Source organism: Coregonus lavaretus (genome assembly GCF_964263955.1).
Source record: "Coregonus lavaretus genome assembly, contig: HAP1_SCAFFOLD_1695, whole genome shotgun sequence".
In the NCBI taxonomy this organism is placed as follows: domain Eukaryota; kingdom Metazoa; phylum Chordata; class Actinopteri; order Salmoniformes; family Salmonidae; genus Coregonus; species Coregonus lavaretus.
Window position 1 is genome coordinate 67,987 of NW_028164212.1, and position 18,124 is coordinate 86,110.

At 42.9% G+C, this 18,124-nt stretch overlaps 1 protein-coding gene across 2 annotated transcripts in view; it reads left to right on the forward strand.

The window, feature by feature from the left end:
• The window catches only part of LOC311117316 (septin-9-like), a 77,806-nt gene extending 61,237 nt beyond the window's left edge, over positions 1–16,569 (forward strand). For both annotated transcript variants that reach the window (XM_084192277.1, XM_084192278.1), the window contains 4 exons: positions 3,232–3,327; positions 5,378–5,474; positions 13,308–13,359; positions 14,071–16,569. In XM_084192277.1, the coding sequence (XP_084048403.1) occupies positions 3,232–3,327; positions 5,378–5,474; positions 13,308–13,359; positions 14,071–14,212 (387 nt within the window). In that variant the 3' untranslated portion in view covers positions 14,213–16,569. The remainder of the gene's footprint in view (positions 1–3,231; positions 3,328–5,377; positions 5,475–13,307; positions 13,360–14,070) is intronic.
• The last annotated feature ends 1,555 nt before the right edge of the window (positions 16,570–18,124 follow it).

Consider the following 18,124-nt stretch of genomic DNA (forward strand, 5'->3'; position numbering starts at 1 on the left):
CTCTCTACTTCCATCTTTATCTGTCTCCAATTCCTCTCTTTCTGTTGCATGCTGTCTCTCGCGCTCTCTCTCGCTCGCATATTTTGTGTTCTCCGCAGCAACAGGAAATGTTTCTTAAGTTGTTTGGCCACTGCTGCCCGTTCGGTCACTGGCCAATGAGAGAACACTGAGGATGCTTTGTGTGTATAGAGTACTTGTGAGGTCAGAACCTATAAAGCCAGGCTCTGGATTGGCTAGAGAGGAGTTAAGTGGGAGTCCAACCTCTCTCTCCCTCCCTCCTTTTTCTCCCTCTCCATCTCGCTCTCTCTTTCTCTCTCTCCCCCTTCTCTCTCTCCCTCCCTTCCCAAATTTTGGATTGGCTAGAGGAGAGTTCTGTGAGTTCTGTCCAACTTCTCCCGTCTCCTTCCCCCTCTCCCCTGACTGCTGATGTGGCCACAGTGGACTCCATTACATCACTTCATCTTATGTGGTGGGGATCTGGAACATTAAAAAGTAATTTGATCACAGACCCCAAGAGCGCGAAAGAGAGGGAAAGTAGCAGAAGTAGCAGCAGTAGTAGTAGCAATAGTAGCAGTAGTAGATGCAGTAGTAGTAGCAATAGTAGCAGTAGTAGAAGCAATAGTAGCAGTAGCAGTAGTAGATGCAGTAGTAGAAGCAATAGTAGCAGTAGTAGATGCAGTAGTAGTAGCAATAGTAGCAGTAGTAGATGCAGTAGTAGTAGCAATAGTAGCAGTAGTAGATGCAGTAGTAGAAGCAATAGTAGCAGTAGTAGATGCAGTAGTAGTAGCAATAGTAGCAGTAGTAGATGCAGTAGTAGAAGCAATAGTAGCAGTAGTAGATGTAGCAGTAGTAGTAGATGCAGTAGTAGCTGTAGCAGTAGTAGTAGATGCAGTAGTAGTAGATGCAGTAGTAGTAGCAGTAGTAGATGTAGATGTAGCAGTAGTAATAGATGTAGATGCAGTAGTAGTAGTAGATGCAGTAGTAATAGTAGATGTACAGTCGTGGTCAAAAGTTTTGAGAATGACACAAATATAAATTTTCTCAAAGTCTGCTGCCTCAGTTTTTTTGATGGCAATTTGCATATACTCCAGAATGTTATGAAGAGTGATCAGATGAATTGCAATTAATTGCAAAGTCCCTCTTTGCCATGAAAATTAACTTAATCCCCCCAAAACATTTACACTGCATTTCAGCCCTGCCACAAAAGGACCAGCTGACATCATGTCAGTGATTCTCTCGTTAACACAGGTGAGAGTGTTGACGAGGACAAGGCATGCGTACATACACTCTGTCATGCTGATTGAGTTAGAATAACAAACTGGAAGCTTTAAAAGGAGGGTGGTGCTTGAAATCATTGTTTTTCCTCTGTTAACCATGGTTACCTGCAAGGAAACACGTGCCGTCATCATTGCTTTGCACAAAAAGGGCTTCACAGGCAAAGATATTGCTGCTAGTAAGATTGCACCTAAATCAACCATTTATCGGATCATCAAGAACTTCAAGGAGAGACGTTCAATTGTTGTGAAGAAGGCTTCAGGGCGCCCAAGAAAGTCCAGCAAGCGCCAGGACCGTCTCCTAAAGTTGATTCAGCTGCGGGATCGGGGCACCACCAGTGCAGAGCTTGCTCAGGAATGGCAGCAGGCAGGTATGAGTGCATTTGCACGCACAGTGTGGCAAAGACTTTTGGAGGATGGCCTGGTGTGAAGAAGGGCAGCGAGGAAGCCACTTCTCTCCAGGAAAAACATCAGGGACAGACTGATATTGTGCAAAAGGTACAGGGATTGGACTGCTGAGGACTGGGTTAAAGTCATTTTCTCTGATGAATCCCCTTTCCGATTGTTTGGGGCATCCGTAAAAATACTTGCCCGGAGAAGACAAGGTGAGCGCTACCATCAGTTGTGTATCATGCCAACAGTAAAGCATCCTGAGACCATTCATGTGTGGGCTTGCTTCTCAGCCAAGGGAGTGGGCTCACTCACAATTTTGCCTAAGAACACAGCCATGAATAAAGAATGGTACCAACACATCCTCAGAGAGCAACTTCTCCCAACCATCCAAGAACAGTTTGGTGACGAACAATGCCTTTTCCAGCATGATGGAGCACCTTGCCATAAGGCAAAAGTGATAACTAAGTGGCTTGGGGAACAAAACATCGACATTTTGGGTCCATGGCCAGGAAACTCCCCAGACCTTAATCCCATTGAGAACTTGTGGTCAATCCTCAAGAGGCGGGTGGACAAACAAAAACCCACACATTCTAACAAACTCCAACCATTGATTATGCAAGAATGGGCTGCCATCAGTCAGGGTGTGGCCCAGAAGTTAATTGATAGCATGCCAGGGCGGATTGCAGAGGTCTTGAAAAAGAAGGGTCAACACTGCAAATATTGACTCTTTGCATAAACGTAATGTAATTGTCAATAAAAGCCTTTGACACTTATGGAATGCTTGTAATTATACTTCAGTATACCATAGTAACATCTGACAAAAATATCTAAAAACACTGAAGCAGCAAACTTTGTGAAGACCAATACTTGTGTCATTCTCAAAACTTTTGACCACGACTGTAGATGCAGTAGTAGTAGTAGTAGTAGTAGTAGATGCAGTAGTAGTAGTAGATGCAGTAGTAGAAGTAGATGCAGTAGTAGTAGATATAAAAGTAGTAATTGAAAAAGGCAGGCATTCATTTCAAGACAATTACTGGCAGCCATGCTCACGGATCCCCGCCAGTGTCCCTCTCATTAGGGAAGCTCTGTATGACCGGATATAAAAAGTTGAACTGGTGTGTGTGTGTGTGTGTGTGTGTGTGTGCTTGTCTGTTTGTAAACGTGTACACTGACAGTGATGGGCTGTTGGTTTCAACAGAACATTTTGGAGGTATTTAGTGAAGGGATTTACGTTAACTCCACCTAAAGCTGTGGGTAACGCAGTGTGCAGATGGTCTCGATTTCTCACAAAATACTGTTATGTATCCAAAGTATTTGTCGGACATATCTGGCTAATTGAGGTTGTTCTGCTTTTGCTCGTGTGTTCCCATAACCTTTAGTTCATGTATTCAAGTCTCTGCAAGGGTGTATAATGCATTTGTCGTGTTTCTCAACCTTTTTTATAGCAGGGACCAGCAAGCTATGTGTTTTATTGTAGGCATAGGATTTTTACTGAATGTTGTGTTAGCAGTACTGGGGCAGTCTCACCCTCACCTCTCACCCAGAACTGTTTTTGTGTCCCCAGATCAGGGAAGAGCTACGGGCCAATGGGATCGACGTGTACCCCCAGAAGGAGTTTGACGAGGACGCCGAGGACCGGATGATTAATGAGAAAATCAGGGTGATTTGAGTTGACACATCTGTGCACAGCTTTACCCACCTGCCATAAGCCCTCACATTACCGCTTATAGCTCCACTCACCTGTGCAACGTAGCTGTTACAGTAGGTCCCTGTTGATCCATGTTTATAACCTGGTTAAATTACAGTTAGGTCCATGTTGATAACCTGGTTAAATTACAGTTGGGTCCCTGTTGATCCATGTTGATAACCTGGTTAAATTACAGTTAGGTCCCTGTTGATCCATGTTGATAACCTGGTTATATTACAGTTAGGTTCCTGTTGATCCATGTTGATAACATGGTTATATTACGGTTAGGTCCCTGTTGATCCATGTTGATAACCTGGTTATATTACAGTTAGGTCCCTCTGCTGCAATATACAGTGGGGAGAACAAGTATTTGATACACTGCCGATTTTGCAGGTTTTCCTACTTACAAAGCATGTAGAGGTCTGTAATTTTTATCATAGGTACACTTCAACTTTGAGAGACGGAATCAGAAAATCACATTGTATGATTTTTAAGTAATTAATTTGCATTTTATTGCATGACATAAGTATTTGATCACCTACCAACCAGTAAGAATTCCGGCTCTCACAGACCTGTTAGTTTTTCTTTAAGAAGCCCTCCTGTTCTCCACTCATTACCTATATTAACGGCACCTGTTTGAACTCGTTACCTGTATAAAAGACACCTGTCCACACACTCAATCAAACAGACTCCAACCTCTCCACAATGGCCAAGACCAGAGAGCTGTGTAAGGACATCAGGGATAAAATTGTAGACCTGCACAAGGCTGGGATGGGCTACAGGACAATAGGCAAGCAGCTTGGTGAGAAGGCAACAACTGTTGGCGCAATTATTACAAAATGGAAGAAGTTCAAGATGACGGTCAATCACCCTCGGTCTGGGGCTCCATGCAAGATCTCACCTCGTGGGGCATCAATGATCATGAGGAAGGTGAGGGATCAGCCCAGAACTACACGGCAGGACCTGGTCAATGACCTGAAGAGAGCTGGGACCACAGTCTCAAAGAAAACCATTAGTAACACACTACGCCGTCATGGATTAAAATCTTGCAGCGCACGCAAGGTCCCCCTGCTCAAGCCAGCTCATGTCCAGGCCCGTCTGAAGTTTGCCAATGACCATCTGGATGATCCAGAGGAGGAATGGGAGAAGGTAATGTTGTCTGATGAGACAAAAATAGAGCTTTTTGGTCTAAACTCCACTCGCCGTGTTTGGAGGAAGAAGAAGGATGAGTACAACCCCAAGAACACCATCCCAACCGTGAAGCATGGAGGTGGAAACATCATTCTTTGGGGATGCTTTTCTGCAAAGGGGACAGGACGACTGCACCGTATTGAGGAGAGGATGGATGGGGCCATGTATCGCGAGATCTTGGCCAACAACCTCCTTCCCTCAGTAAGAGCATTGAAGATGGGTCGTGGCTGGGTCTTCCAGCATGACAACGACCCGAAACACACAGCCAGGGCAACTAAGGAGTGGCTCCATAAGAAGCATCTCAATGTCCTGGAGTGGCCTAGCCAGTCTCCAGACCTGAACCCAATAGAAAATCTTTGAAAGTCCGTATTGCCCAGCGACAGCCCCGAAACCTGAAGGATCTGGAGAAGGTCTGTATGGAGGAGTGGGCCAAAATCCCTGCTGCAGTGTGTGCAAACCTGGTCAAGACCTACAGGAAACGTATGATCTCTGTAATTGCAAACAAAGGTTTCTGTACCAAAAATTAAGTTCTGCTTTTCTGATGTATCAAATACTTATGTCATGCAATAAAATGCAAATTAATTACTTAAAAATCATACAATGTGATTTTCTGAATTTTTGTTTTAGAATCCGTCTCTCACAGTTGAAGTGTACCTATGATACAAATTACAGACCTCTACATGCTTTGTAAGTAGGAAAACCTGCAAAATCGGCAGTGTATCAAATACTTGTTCTCCCCACTGTATATCAAATATCTGTTTATTTAACTCTTCATGGTATGTCTCTGTGTTCCTCCTGTCTGTCTCTGTGTTCCTTTTGTCCTGTCCTGTAGGAGATGATCCCGTTTGCTGTGGTGGGCAGCGACCAGGAGTACCAGGTCAACGGCAGGAGGCTTCTGGGAAGGAAGACAAAGTGGGGAACCATAGAAGGTAGATGGCTCCTCCTCTTTCTCCATCTCATTCCTCGTTTAACACTTTTTATCTTTGAGCAGGAGTCTCTCTCCTTAGCAGTATGAAGGCTAATGTTATAAAGAGGTCTTTTTAGTTTTTCTTTGTTGATTTAATGTACACCGGCCAGTTAAGACTAAACGAGACAGAAGAGATGAGAGGGAGGAGTAGAGGGAGGAGGAGCAGGGCGGCACCTCTCCATTTTGGACTGTTTGGTTCCGGAACCTATTTGTCAGGATCCGGTACTTCTTGTGGCATGAAAAATTATTTAAACTTTTTGTAATGTAAAAATTCTAAGAAAAGCGATCAAAGTTCATTCGAGTTCCCTCTTCGTTAATTCAAAAAAAAAAAAAAGATGTTCAGCCCCGGCCTGATATTCTAAGAGTTGATTTGGGTTGGGCCGGCCCAGGCTTATGGTTTGCGCAACATTGTAACCTATGTTTGAGACCAATGCCTGGCCGTAGCTGTGTGAAAAGCACGGCAGTATCTCTCACAGAACTAGAATGAGATTCACTTTCCATGCAACTCTCATCTCTCCAGCTTTACACTTAATCATTTATTTCCTTATAGAATCATAGCTGCACGACGGGTTCTGGAGGAAATAGTTCAGAATAGCCTACTACACTTAAAATTTTGCCACAGAGGATCAATTGCTTCTTTTAAAAAATAGCCTATCTGTGGATTGTGTGTATCCCAATAACAAAGCATAGCCTACAGTTGTCAGTGAACAAACAGCATGCAGACAAAACAGGCCTTTCGCAATATTTCAAATACAATCGCGGGAAAACAGGTTGGAAAGTAAATGGCTCCTGCTAAAAAGAGAAGACTCTAATCTGTCTGCTGTAGGCTACCAAAATATTTAATCAACTTCCAAATATTGTTTTACTTTGAGAGATAGGCTTTTGGCACCAGCGCATCTGCCATCACCAGCGAGTGAGCTGCGCATCATTGGGTGAGTCAGTAAAACTGGAAATAATTTTTAGGACTAATTTCCACCTCATATTGTAGCCTACAATATATGTGTCTCCACACACCTAGGCCTAGGCTATTGATGGATTCAAGACAAGGTCATTTTTATTGATATCAGATTCTCAGTTTGTCAGTGTCAAAGTAGCCTGTCATTTCGATCATTTGTTCGTTATTAAAAAAGATTCTGCCAAAGTCTCCAGTCATGTAGAATTGCATGAAATGCATTTATAAAAGGCCACATTTTTCCCAGACCCTAGGCTACTAAACATTTTCCTCATATGTGAAACTTCTGTAAGTGCCTGTACTATACTGTTCTATGCCACTACATTTTACATTTACATTTACATTTTAGTCATTTAGCAGACGCTCTTATCCAGAGCGACACACAAATGCAATATGATGATATGCATGAAACACTTTATAATAAAGGTAATTTTCTCATGCGTTCCGGTACCTCAGAGCTCCCCAGGTCACCCGCCTCTCACGCTCACTTTTTGTTCCCGCACCTCCCGATTTACAAATTAGGCACTGGGGAGGAGTAGAGGGGGAGGAGTAAAGAGGGCCCTCAGATGATTTCACTTGTCCCCAGCCCAGACAGACAGAGAGACACAACGACTGTGCCATGCAGCTGGCTGAGACTACCGCTCTACAATGTGTCTGTATGGAAGAGGGAGGCAGAGCATGTAACACCCCTCTCTACAAAGGCTGCAGTGTTTACGGGCCTTTGGCCACATAGTGACAGAGGGGTGGAGCGGAGGGTACAGTACAGATCTATCTGTCCCCACTGAAAGTGCCACTCATTGGATTGGTGGCATGTTGTCTTAGAGGGATTCCACTGTACTCCACACACACACACACCTGGATACCTAGTTAGCCTCGGTCTCAACCAGGGGTAAACAACTAGATATACCCCTACTCCTTAAACTCAGTATGCGTGTTGTCTGGGTGCTTTTATTGGCATATGTACAGCTACTTATTGAACCATAGTTTTTTACTTGCCTCTCTCAATAGTAGATCTGAATTCCAGCTTAACGACCAGTACTACATTTATATGCAAACCATTTCAAAATGTCATCATCACACACTTCAAATGATCTGATTTCAACCATGCATTTAATTACATCACAATCAGATTGAGAGAGGCAACTACTTCTCTACTTCTATTAAAACCTCCCTAAAGAAAACCTTCATTTCCTGCAAAGGAAGCCTAGAGCGTCTGCAGTGGCAGGTTCTGAAGTTGGGTTATAGACCTGTGATACTATCTATAATTCAGACACACATCCTCCTGTGGCGGGCGGGGCAGCGTCTGACTGAATCTGTTCAGCCGTCAGTTTTAACTAGTGCTCTCTCTTTCAATTCAATTCAATTCAATTGAAGGGCTTTATTGGCATGGGAAACGTATGTTAACATTGCCAAAGCAAGTGAAGTAGATAGTAAACAAAAGTGAAATAAACAATAAATATTAACAGTAAACATTACACTCAGAAGTTCCACAAGAATAAAGACATTTCAAATGTCATATTATGTCTCTATACAGTGTTGTAACAATGTGCCAATAGTTAAAGTACAAATGGGAAAATAAATAAACATAAATATGGGTTGTATTTACAATGGTGTTTGTTCTTCACTGGTTGCCCTTTTCTTGTGGCAAGAGGTCACAAATCTTGCTGCTGTGATTGCACACTGTGGTTTTTCACCCAGTAGATAAGGGAGTTTATCAAAATTGGGTTTGTTTTCGAATTCTTTGTGGATCTCTGTAATCTGAGGGAAATATGTGTCTCTAATATGGTCATACATTTGGCAGGAGGTTAGGAAGTGCAGCTCAGTTTCCACCTCATTTTGTGGGCAGTGTGCACATAGCCTGTCTTCTCTTTAGAGACAGGTCTGCCTACGGCAGCCTTTCTCAATAGCAAGGCTATGCTCACTGAGTCTGTACATAGTCAAAGCTTTCCTTAAGTTTGGGTCAGTCACAGTGGTCAGGTATTCTGCCACTGTGTACTCTCTGTTTAGGGCCAAATAGCATTCTAGTTTGCGCTGTTATTTTGTTAATTCTTTCCAATGTGTCAAGTAATTCTCTTTTTGTTTTCTCATGATTTGGTTGGGTCTAATTGTGTTGTTGTTGTTGTCCTGTGGCTCTGTGGGGTTTGTTTGTTTTTGTGAACAGAGCCCCGGGACCAGCTTACATAGGGGACTCTTCTCCAAGTTCATCTCTCTGTAGGTGATGGCTTTGTTATGGAAGGTTTGGGAATCGCTTCCTTTTAAGTGGTTCTAGAATTTAACGGCTCTTTTCTGGATTTTGATAATTAGCGGGTATCGGCCTAATTCTGCTCTGCATGCATTATTTGGTGGTTTTCGTTGTACACAGAGGATATTTTTGCAGAATTCTGCATGCAGAGTCTCAATTTGGTGTTTGTCATATTTTGTGAATTCTTGGTTGGGTGAGCGGACCCCAGACCTCACGGCCATAAAGGGCAATGGGTTCTATAACTGGTTCAAGTATTTTTAGCCAGATCCTAATTGGTATGTCGAATTTTATGTTCCTTTTGATGGCAATAAAGGCCCTTCTTGCCTTGTCTCTCAGATCATTCACAGCTTTGTTGAAGTTACGTGTGGCGCTGATATTTAGGCTGAGGTATGTATAGTTTTTTGTGTGCTCTAGCGCAACAGTGTCTAGATGGAATTTGTATTTGTGGTCCTGGCAACTGGACCTTTTTTGGAACACCATTATTTTGGTCTTACTGAGATTTACTGTCAGGGCCCAGGTCTGACAGAATCTGTGCAGAAGATCTAGGTGCTGCTGTAGGCCCTCCTTGGTTGGTGACAGAAGCACCAGATCATCAGCAAACAGTAGACATTTGACTTCAGATTCTAGTAGGGTGAGGCCAGGTGCTGCATACTTCTAGTGCCCTCGCCAATTCGTTGATATATATGTTGAAGAGGGTGGGGCTTAAACTGCATCCCTGTCTCACCCCACGGCCCTGTGGAAAGAAATCTGTGTGTTTTTTGCCTATTTTAACCACACACTTGTTGTTTGTGTACATGGATTTTATAATGTCATATGTTTTTCCCCCAACCCCACTTTCCATCAATTTCCTTTTTTTTTTAATCAACAAATCATGAGAAGACTTTGCCTTTGTTTTGGTTTGTTTGTTTGTCAATTAGGGTGTGCAGGGTGAATACGTGGTCTGTCGTACGGTAATTTGGTAAAAAGCCCATTTGATATTTGCTCAGTACATTGTTTTCACCGAGGAAATTAATTAGTCTGCTGTTAATGATAATGCAGAGGATTTTCCCAAGGTTGCTGTTGACGCATATCCCACGGTTGTTATTGGGGTCAAATTTGTCTCCACTTTTGTGGATTGGGGTGATCAGTCCTTGGTTCCAAATATTGGTGAAGATGCCAGAGCTAAGGATGATGTTAAAGAGTTTAAGTATAGCCAATTGGAATTTGTGGTCTGTATATTTTATCATTTCTTTGAGGATACCATCAACACCACAGGCCTTTTTGGGTTGGAGGGTTTGTATTTTGTCCTGTTCATTCAATGTAATTGGAGAATCCAGTGGGTTCTGGTAGTCTTTAATAGTTGATTCTAAGATTTGCATTTGATTATGTATATTCTTTTGCTGTTTGGTCTTTGTTATAGGGCCAAAAAGATTGGAGAAGTGGTTTACCCATACATCTCCGTTTTGGATAGATATCTCTTCGTGTTGTTGTTTGTTTAGTGTTTTCCAATTTTCCCAGAAGTGGTCAGAGTCTATGGATTCTTCAATTACATTGAGCTGATTTCTGACATGCTGTTCCTTCTTTTTCCGTGGTGTATTTCTGTATTGTTTTATTGATTCACCATAGTGAAGGCGTAGGCTCAGGTTTTCTGGGTCTCTATGTTTCTCAATTTCTTTCTTAGGTTTTTGCATTCTTCATCAAACCATTTGTCACTCTTACTTTTCTTCGGTTTTCTGTTAGAGATTTTTAGATTTCATAGGGAAGCTGAGAGGTCAAATATACTGTTTAGGTTTTCTACTGCCAAGTTTACACCTTCACTATTACAGTGGAACGTTTTGTCCAGGAAGTTGTCTAAAAGGGATTGAATTTGTTGTTGCCTAATTGTTTTTTGGTAGGTTTCGACACTACTTTCCTTCCATCTATAGCATTTCTTAATATTATTCAGTTCCTTTGGCTTTGATGCCTCATGATTTAGTATTGCTCTGTTCAAGTAGACTGTGATTTTGCTGTGGTCTGATAGGGGTGTCAGTGGGCTGACTGTGAATGCTCTGAGAGACTCTAGGTTGAGGTCAGTGATAAAGTAGTCTACAGTACTACTGCCAAGAGATGAGCTATAGGTGTACCTACCATAGGAGTCTCCTTGAAGCCTACCATTGACTATGTACATACCCAGCGTGCGGCAGAGCTGCAGGAGTTGTGACCCGTTTTTGTTGGTTATGTTGTCGTAGTTGTGCCTAGGGGGGCATATTGGGGAGGGAATGCTGTCACCTCCAGGCAGGTGTTTGTCCCCGTGTGCTGAGGGTGTCAGGTTCCTGTCCAGTTTTGGCATTTAGGTCGCCACAGACTAGTACATATCCCTGGGTCTGGAAATGATTGATTTCCCCCTCCAGGATGGAGAAGTTGTCTTCATTAAAGTATGGGGATTCTAGTGGGGGGATATACAGTGGGGGAAAAAAGTATTTAGTCAGCCACCAATTGTGCAAGTTCTCCCACTTAAAAAGATGAGAGAGGCCTGTAATTTTCATCATAGGTACACGTCAACTATGACAGACAAATTGAGCATTTTTTTCTCCAGAAAATCACATTGTAGGATTTTTAATGAATTTATTTGCAAATTATGGTGGAAAATAAGTATTTGGTCAATAACAAAAGTTTCTCAATACTTTGTTATATACCCTTTATTGACAATGACACAGGTCAAACGTTTTCTGTAAGTCTTCACAAGGTTTTCACACACTGTTGCTGGTATTTTGGCCCATTCCTCCATGCAGATCTCCTCTAGAGCAGTGATGTTTTGGGGCTGTCGCTGGGCAACACAGACTTTCAACTCCCTCCAAAGATTTTCTATGGGGTTGAGATCTGGAGACTGGCTAGGCCACTCCAGGACCTTGAAATGCTTCTTACGAAGCCACTCCTTCGTTGCCCGGGCGGTGTGTTTGGGATCATTGTCATGCTGAAAGACCCAGCCACGTTTCATCTTCAATGCCCTTGCTGATGGAAGGAGGTTTTCACTCAAAATCTCACGATACATGGCCCCATTCATTATTTCCTTTACACTGATCAGTCGTCCTGGTCCCTTTGCAGAAAAACAGCCCCAAAGGATGATGTTTCCACCCCCATGCTTCACAGTAGGTATGGTGTTCTTTGGATGCAACTCAGCATTCTTTGTCCTCCAAACACGACGAGTTTAGTTTTTACCAAAAAGTTTTATTTTGGTTTCATCTGACCATATGACATTCTCCCAATCCTCTTCTGGATCATCCAAATGCACTCTAGCAAACTTCAGACGGGCCTGGACATGTACTGGCTTAAGCAGGGGGACACGTCTGGCACTGCAGGATTTGAGTCCCTGGCGGCGTAGTGTGTTACTGATGGTAGGCTTTGTTACTTTGGTCCCAGCTCTCTGCAGGTCATTCACTAGGTCCCCCTGTGTGGTTCTGGGATTTTTGCTCACCGTTCTTGTGATCATTTTGACCCCACGGGGTGAGATCTTGCGTGGAGCCCCAGATCGAGGGAGATTATCAGTGGTCTTGTATGTCTTCCATTTCCTAATAATTGCTCCCACAGTTGATTTCTTCAAACCAAGCTGCTTACCTATTGCAGATTCAGTCTTCCCAGCCTGGTGCAGGTCTACAATTTTGTTTCTGGTGTCCTTTGACAGCTCTTTGGTCTTGGCCATAGTGGAGTTTGGAGTGTGACTGTTTGAGGTTGTGGACAGGTGTCTTTTATACTGATAACAAGTTCAAACAGGTGCCATTAATACAGGTAACGAGTGGAGGACAGAGGAGCCTCTTAAAGAAGAAGTTACAGGTCTGTGAGAGCCAGAAATCTTGCTTGTTTGTAAGTGACCAAATACTTATTTTCCACCATAATTTGCAAATAAATTCATTAAAAATCCTACAATGTGATTTTCTGGATTTTTTTCTTCTCAATTTGTCTGTCATAGTTGACGTGTACCTATGATGAAAATTACAGGCCTCTCTCTCATCTTTTTAAGAATGAGAACTTGCACAATTGGTGGCTGACTAAATACTTTTTTTCCCCACTGTAGGTAGCACACAGGAGGACATTTTTCTCTGTTGAGATAATTTCATTTCGAATTTCTAGCCAAATGTAAAATGTTCCTGTTTTGATTCATTTAATAGAGTGAGTTAGGTCTGCTCTATACCAAATTAGCATACCCCCTGAGTCCCTTCCCTGTTTCACACCTGGTAGTTTGGTGGATGGGACTACCAGCTCTCTGTAACCTAGAGGGCAACCAGTGGGTCCGTCTCCTCTATACCATGTTTCTTGTAGGATGACAATGTCTGTATTTTCTTTGGTGAAGTCCAGGTTTCTGCTCTTTAGGCCAAAGGCAGATGGCCTCATGCCTTGGATATTCCAGGATGAAATAGTGAAGGCTTTGTGTTCCATAAAGTGTCTAATGTTGTTGGTCATGTGGTTTGGCCTCAGGCCAGTAATTGTGAGCAGAGCCTGCTGAGCATCTGGTACATGCCATTGGCTTGGGCTGTTCTCTATAACTAGTTATCTCTTGTGGGGTAGTTGAGAACTGCATCAGTGTGTGTTGGTGTCTGATGTGACTTGGTGAGGAGCTTACCATGTCTTCTCTCTCCTCTCTGCAGTTGAGAACATTGCTCATTGTGAGTTTGCCTATTTGCGGGATCTACTGATTAGGTAAATATCTACATACGTGTGTGTGTGTGCATGTGTTGCACGTGTGTGAGTATGAGTTTCTGAACAATATGTCTTTGTCTGTCTGTGTTTGTGTGTCTGTATACCAGTGTGTGTGTGCCCTTCTGTTGACCTCAGCTGATGTCTAACTATCTCTCTATTGACCTCAGCTGATGTCTAACTATCTCTCTATTGACCTCAGCTGATGTCTAACTCTCTCTATTGACTTCGGGCTGATGTCTAACTATCTCTCTATTGACTTCAGCTGATGTCTAACTATCTCTCTATTGACTTCAGCTGATATCTAACTATCTCTCTATTGACTTCAGCTGATGTCTAACTCTCTCTATTGACTTCAGCTGATGTCTAACTATCTCTCTATTGACTTCAGCTGATGTCTAACTATCTCTCTATTGACTTCAGCTGATATCTAACTATCTCTCTATTGACTTCAGCTGATGTCTAACTATCTCTCTATTGACTTCAGCTGATGTCTAACTATCTCTCTATTGACTTCAGCTGATATCTAACTATCTCTCTATTGACTTCAGCTGATGTCTAACTATCTCTCTATTGACTTCAGCTGATGTCTAACTATCTCTCTATTGACCTCAGCTGATATCTAACTATCTCTCTATTGACTTCAGCTGATGTCTAACTATCTCTCTATTGACTTCAGCTGATGTCTAACTATCCCCATCTCTCCCCTGTCAGGACCCACATGCAGAACATCAAGGATATCACCAGCAGCATCCACTACGAGGTGTACCGCGTCCGCCGCCTCAACGAAAACAACACCGCCGTCGCCCATGCCAACGGCCTCCCCCAACACCACATGACCTCCCACGAGATGTAGAGCCCCGCCCACTGTGTCCCATGAGCCCTCACTTCCCTCCGAAAACCTTCTATCCTTCCATCCACCTCTCCTTCCATTACTCTCTCCTTCCATCCATCTCAATGCCAAACCCTTCCACAGAAAGGAGAAGACACAATCTGGGGGACTGAGGATCATGGTCTTAGCGCCCCCAAGTGGCCAAATACAGACACTTGGAATGGACTATTGATGCAAATGCATTACCCCTCAATGATAACCTGCTCTCTCTGACCAATGTCTACATTACATACAGAGAGTGAAGGGGGGTAAATGCTAGCTCTCACTAGCATTCATTCAGGTTTAACCAGGCTAAGTAAACACTATTAATGTACTGCAACCTCTGCCTTAATCTGTGTGTTTTCAGTTATTCTGTCATCCCTCGTCTGTCGGGTTGGTTAACAAAATAGCACTGTGATATCAGGCCCATTACATACAAGCTGTGTCAGAAGTGCCCTCAAACTTTTGTTAGGGTAAAATATTGATTTCTCATCCATTTTAATATATCCCCTGTAATGCATCCATCGTTCATTTGACCTACTATCTTAAGGTTCTACAACGTTTATTTCTGTTCCCTGAGCCTAGATCAGCACTCCTACTCTTGAACGCTTCATACACTCGGCCCCAGAACTGTGGTACTGGACCCATAGCTACAGCAGCACAGGCACAGGACAGATACTCAGCTAAGTATTTAGAAGTATGACACATGTAAATAGAATCTATTAATTCTATGGCAGTTGATTAATTTGTCAGAGTTCTGTTTGATAATGTCCGAGAGGGGTCAGTTGATAGTGGTGAATGGGGAGTGTTTATTGTGATGGAAGTTGATAATGCTGTTTGAATGGTCAGGGTTGCATAATGTCAGGGTTACATAACGTTGGGGGTGGACTGGAGGTTTTGAGTCTAGTGGACATCGTCGACACGTCTGTAGGGCCAGGAGTATTTCCTCATAACTGACCAGAAGAAAACGTTGAGCCCTTGTAACAGCCTGTAACTAGGGTCTTCTCTGAGTTGTAGTTATAGGCTGTAACTAGGGTCTTCTCTGAGTCATCGTTATAGGCTGTAACTAGGATCTTCTCTGAGTCGTCGTTATAGGCTGTAACTAGGGTCTTCTCTGAGTCGTCGTTATAGGCTGTAACTAGGATCTTCTCTGAGTCGTCGTTATAGGCTGTAACTAGGGTCTTCTGAGTTGTAGTTATAGGCTATAACTAGGGTCTTCTCTGAGTCGTCATTATAGGCTGTAACTAGGATCTTCTCTGAGTCGTAGTTATAGGCTGTAACTAGGACCGTAAGTTTTTCCTACTAAGGTAACTCCTGGTCCTACACATGTGTATGATGCAGAGTAAGGGGAACTCTCCTGTTGTTTCTCTGATCATTGAGGAGCCAGTGCTTTATGCTTTGGGCTGATGACAGTACAGCGATACACATCCCAGTCGTCCTATGGTGGTAATATATATATTGTTTTTACATGGCTGCGTCGTTGTACAGGTAATACTATCAGAAATATAGATTCCACATGCCCTCAGTGCCTTTTTAATTCCAAATAATAGATGATATTTTGGGGTGTTTTTTTTATATACAGATAGGTTTAAAGAGTGATATAAAATAAATAGTATTTATGCACATTAGAAAGATAAGAAGTGTACCACCCATCCACACACCGTAGTTGTCCTGAGCCGAGAGCACTTAGTCAGTTTATACTGCCCAAGTCAAGTGTTTAGGGAAAAACCCCTGGTCCTAGTTATGTGCCATGTCTCTCTGCCTTGGACAACACTATTGCCTTCTTATTTATTGGAGACTGTCCGCTAGCACATGGTTTTAAACTGGAAGGACAACAGTGATAATTAAGGCCCTGAGTTTTTCCAAACCATGTGACCTGATCATGAAATACACCATAGACTATAAGTAGGGACCTGAGGTTTTCCTAGTCAGGCCAAATGGTCTGGAAAAACTCCTGGTCCTAGTACTGACGTGCTAGCTGGTGCCAATCACCACAGCAGAAAACATTAAATTGTTATCAAGTCTCTTTATATCATGTTGTGCACCCTGAAGCTGAAGTCCTCCTTTAAAACTCTTCATTCTCTCTTTTTCTCCCACTATTCTCTTGTTCTTTTCCGCCGTTTCTTGGATATCACCCAGTAACAGTAATATGTGGTGTTTTAAAAGTTGTATTTGTTTCTGTTTCAAACTATAATCCTCAACTTCCAAACGTCATCGTCGTCATGCTCTGTCCTGTATATTCATTGTCAGATAAATGTTTGTACTGGTATTAATAATAACAGAATTTGCCTTTTGATATTGTGTTATTTTAAAGAAATAAAGATGAAAGTTGTACATAGTCATTTCCTTTTAAATTTATCCTCCTTTTCCAACTGTAATGTCGTTAAATTAGACCTTTATCGTTTTTGCATACTTTATAAGATGTTAGAAAAAGTTTGATTTTTAAACTTCATGTAACTGGTAAGTTGTTTATATGAAAATTCTTATAGAACTATTGACTGCATTACTTGTATCCTGCTCCACAGACCCTACACTCCCTTCCAGACAATTGTCCACTACACCTGATCTAATCCAATACCATCTAGCTGCAGCTTTAATTCACACATGGGAGCCTTTTAATTGAAAAAGTCATTAGCCTGTTCTTGATTAGCCAGTAGTAATCGATATCGCTGCCTTGTGTTGCACGACTGAATTGCATTTACACTAAATTACCAGAAGTCCTGAGAGTGCACGTAACCCACAGTGAAATGAAGGAGCCAATGAAGGGCCCACAGTTACTGAGAGGCCAGCCCCCGGATCGATCTGTAGAGGAGCTGCAGACATCGGCTCTGTGAGGCTAGGAGGAGATGCTAATGGGTTTGACAGAACAGGAGTGGCTAGCGTGTTAGCGGCTACGGAGGGACAGAGGTAACAGGTACTAATCCCTCAGCACCCACATTTTATCACACTTTCTAATGAGAGCAGTGGTGAACCGTGCTACTACACTGGGGTTGTGTTTCACAGCGATGTTAGCTGAAAAGATATAGGATGTATGCCAAGTGTTAGTCATCTTAACCCATAGGCCTAAACATTTATTTTCCTCCAAGTTTACAAGGTAAATATCTCCTAATTCTGAGACCCCAAACAACATATGGTTCCATCACTATATGTATGTGTGATTGTGTGTGATGTATTTTGTGTGCGTGTGCACGAGAGAGTGAGTGCAATTCCCCCTCTTCCCCCAGTCTTCAAAATGGAGAGAGGGAGGCTTCGTACTCAAAATGGCGCCTGTCCCTGCCTCCCCTTGGCATCAGCAGACAGATGCAATATGCCAGTACCCGTTGCCCGCCGTCATCACAAACCTCGCTCGACCACCCCCAACCGACCCACTAGGTTAAGATCCAGACCCCCACATACAGTATTGTACTCACACACCCCTGTCTGAAAACTCTCCCCAAACAGCAAACGAACAAAGAGAGCAAGAAATAAAGTGAAAGGGAGAGGGGTAGAGCAGCTGCAATCCTTCACAAACCTTCCCCCTTCCCTCCTCGTCTCCCTCCATCCTCCACTGGTCTTCTTGGCAGACGTCCAGCCTTGTGCAGCCCAGGTCTAATGAGAAATGACCTTCATTAATGAAGCAAGTGTGTCTGTGTACTAACTAATGAAGCTGTGTCTGTGCTATCTAATGAAGCTGTGTCTGTGCTCTCTAATGAAGCTGTGTCTGTGCTCTCTAATGAAGCTGTGTCTGTGTACTGACTAATGAAGCTGTGTGTCTGTGTACTGACTAATGAAGCTGTGTGTCTGTATAATATCTAATGAATGAGCCATCCCTCAGAGAGACTTCTAGAGTCAACAGGAACTCTGTCTGTCTTTTTTGTTGGGGGTTGGGGGTAGATCAGCTTTAATATTGCAGATAGA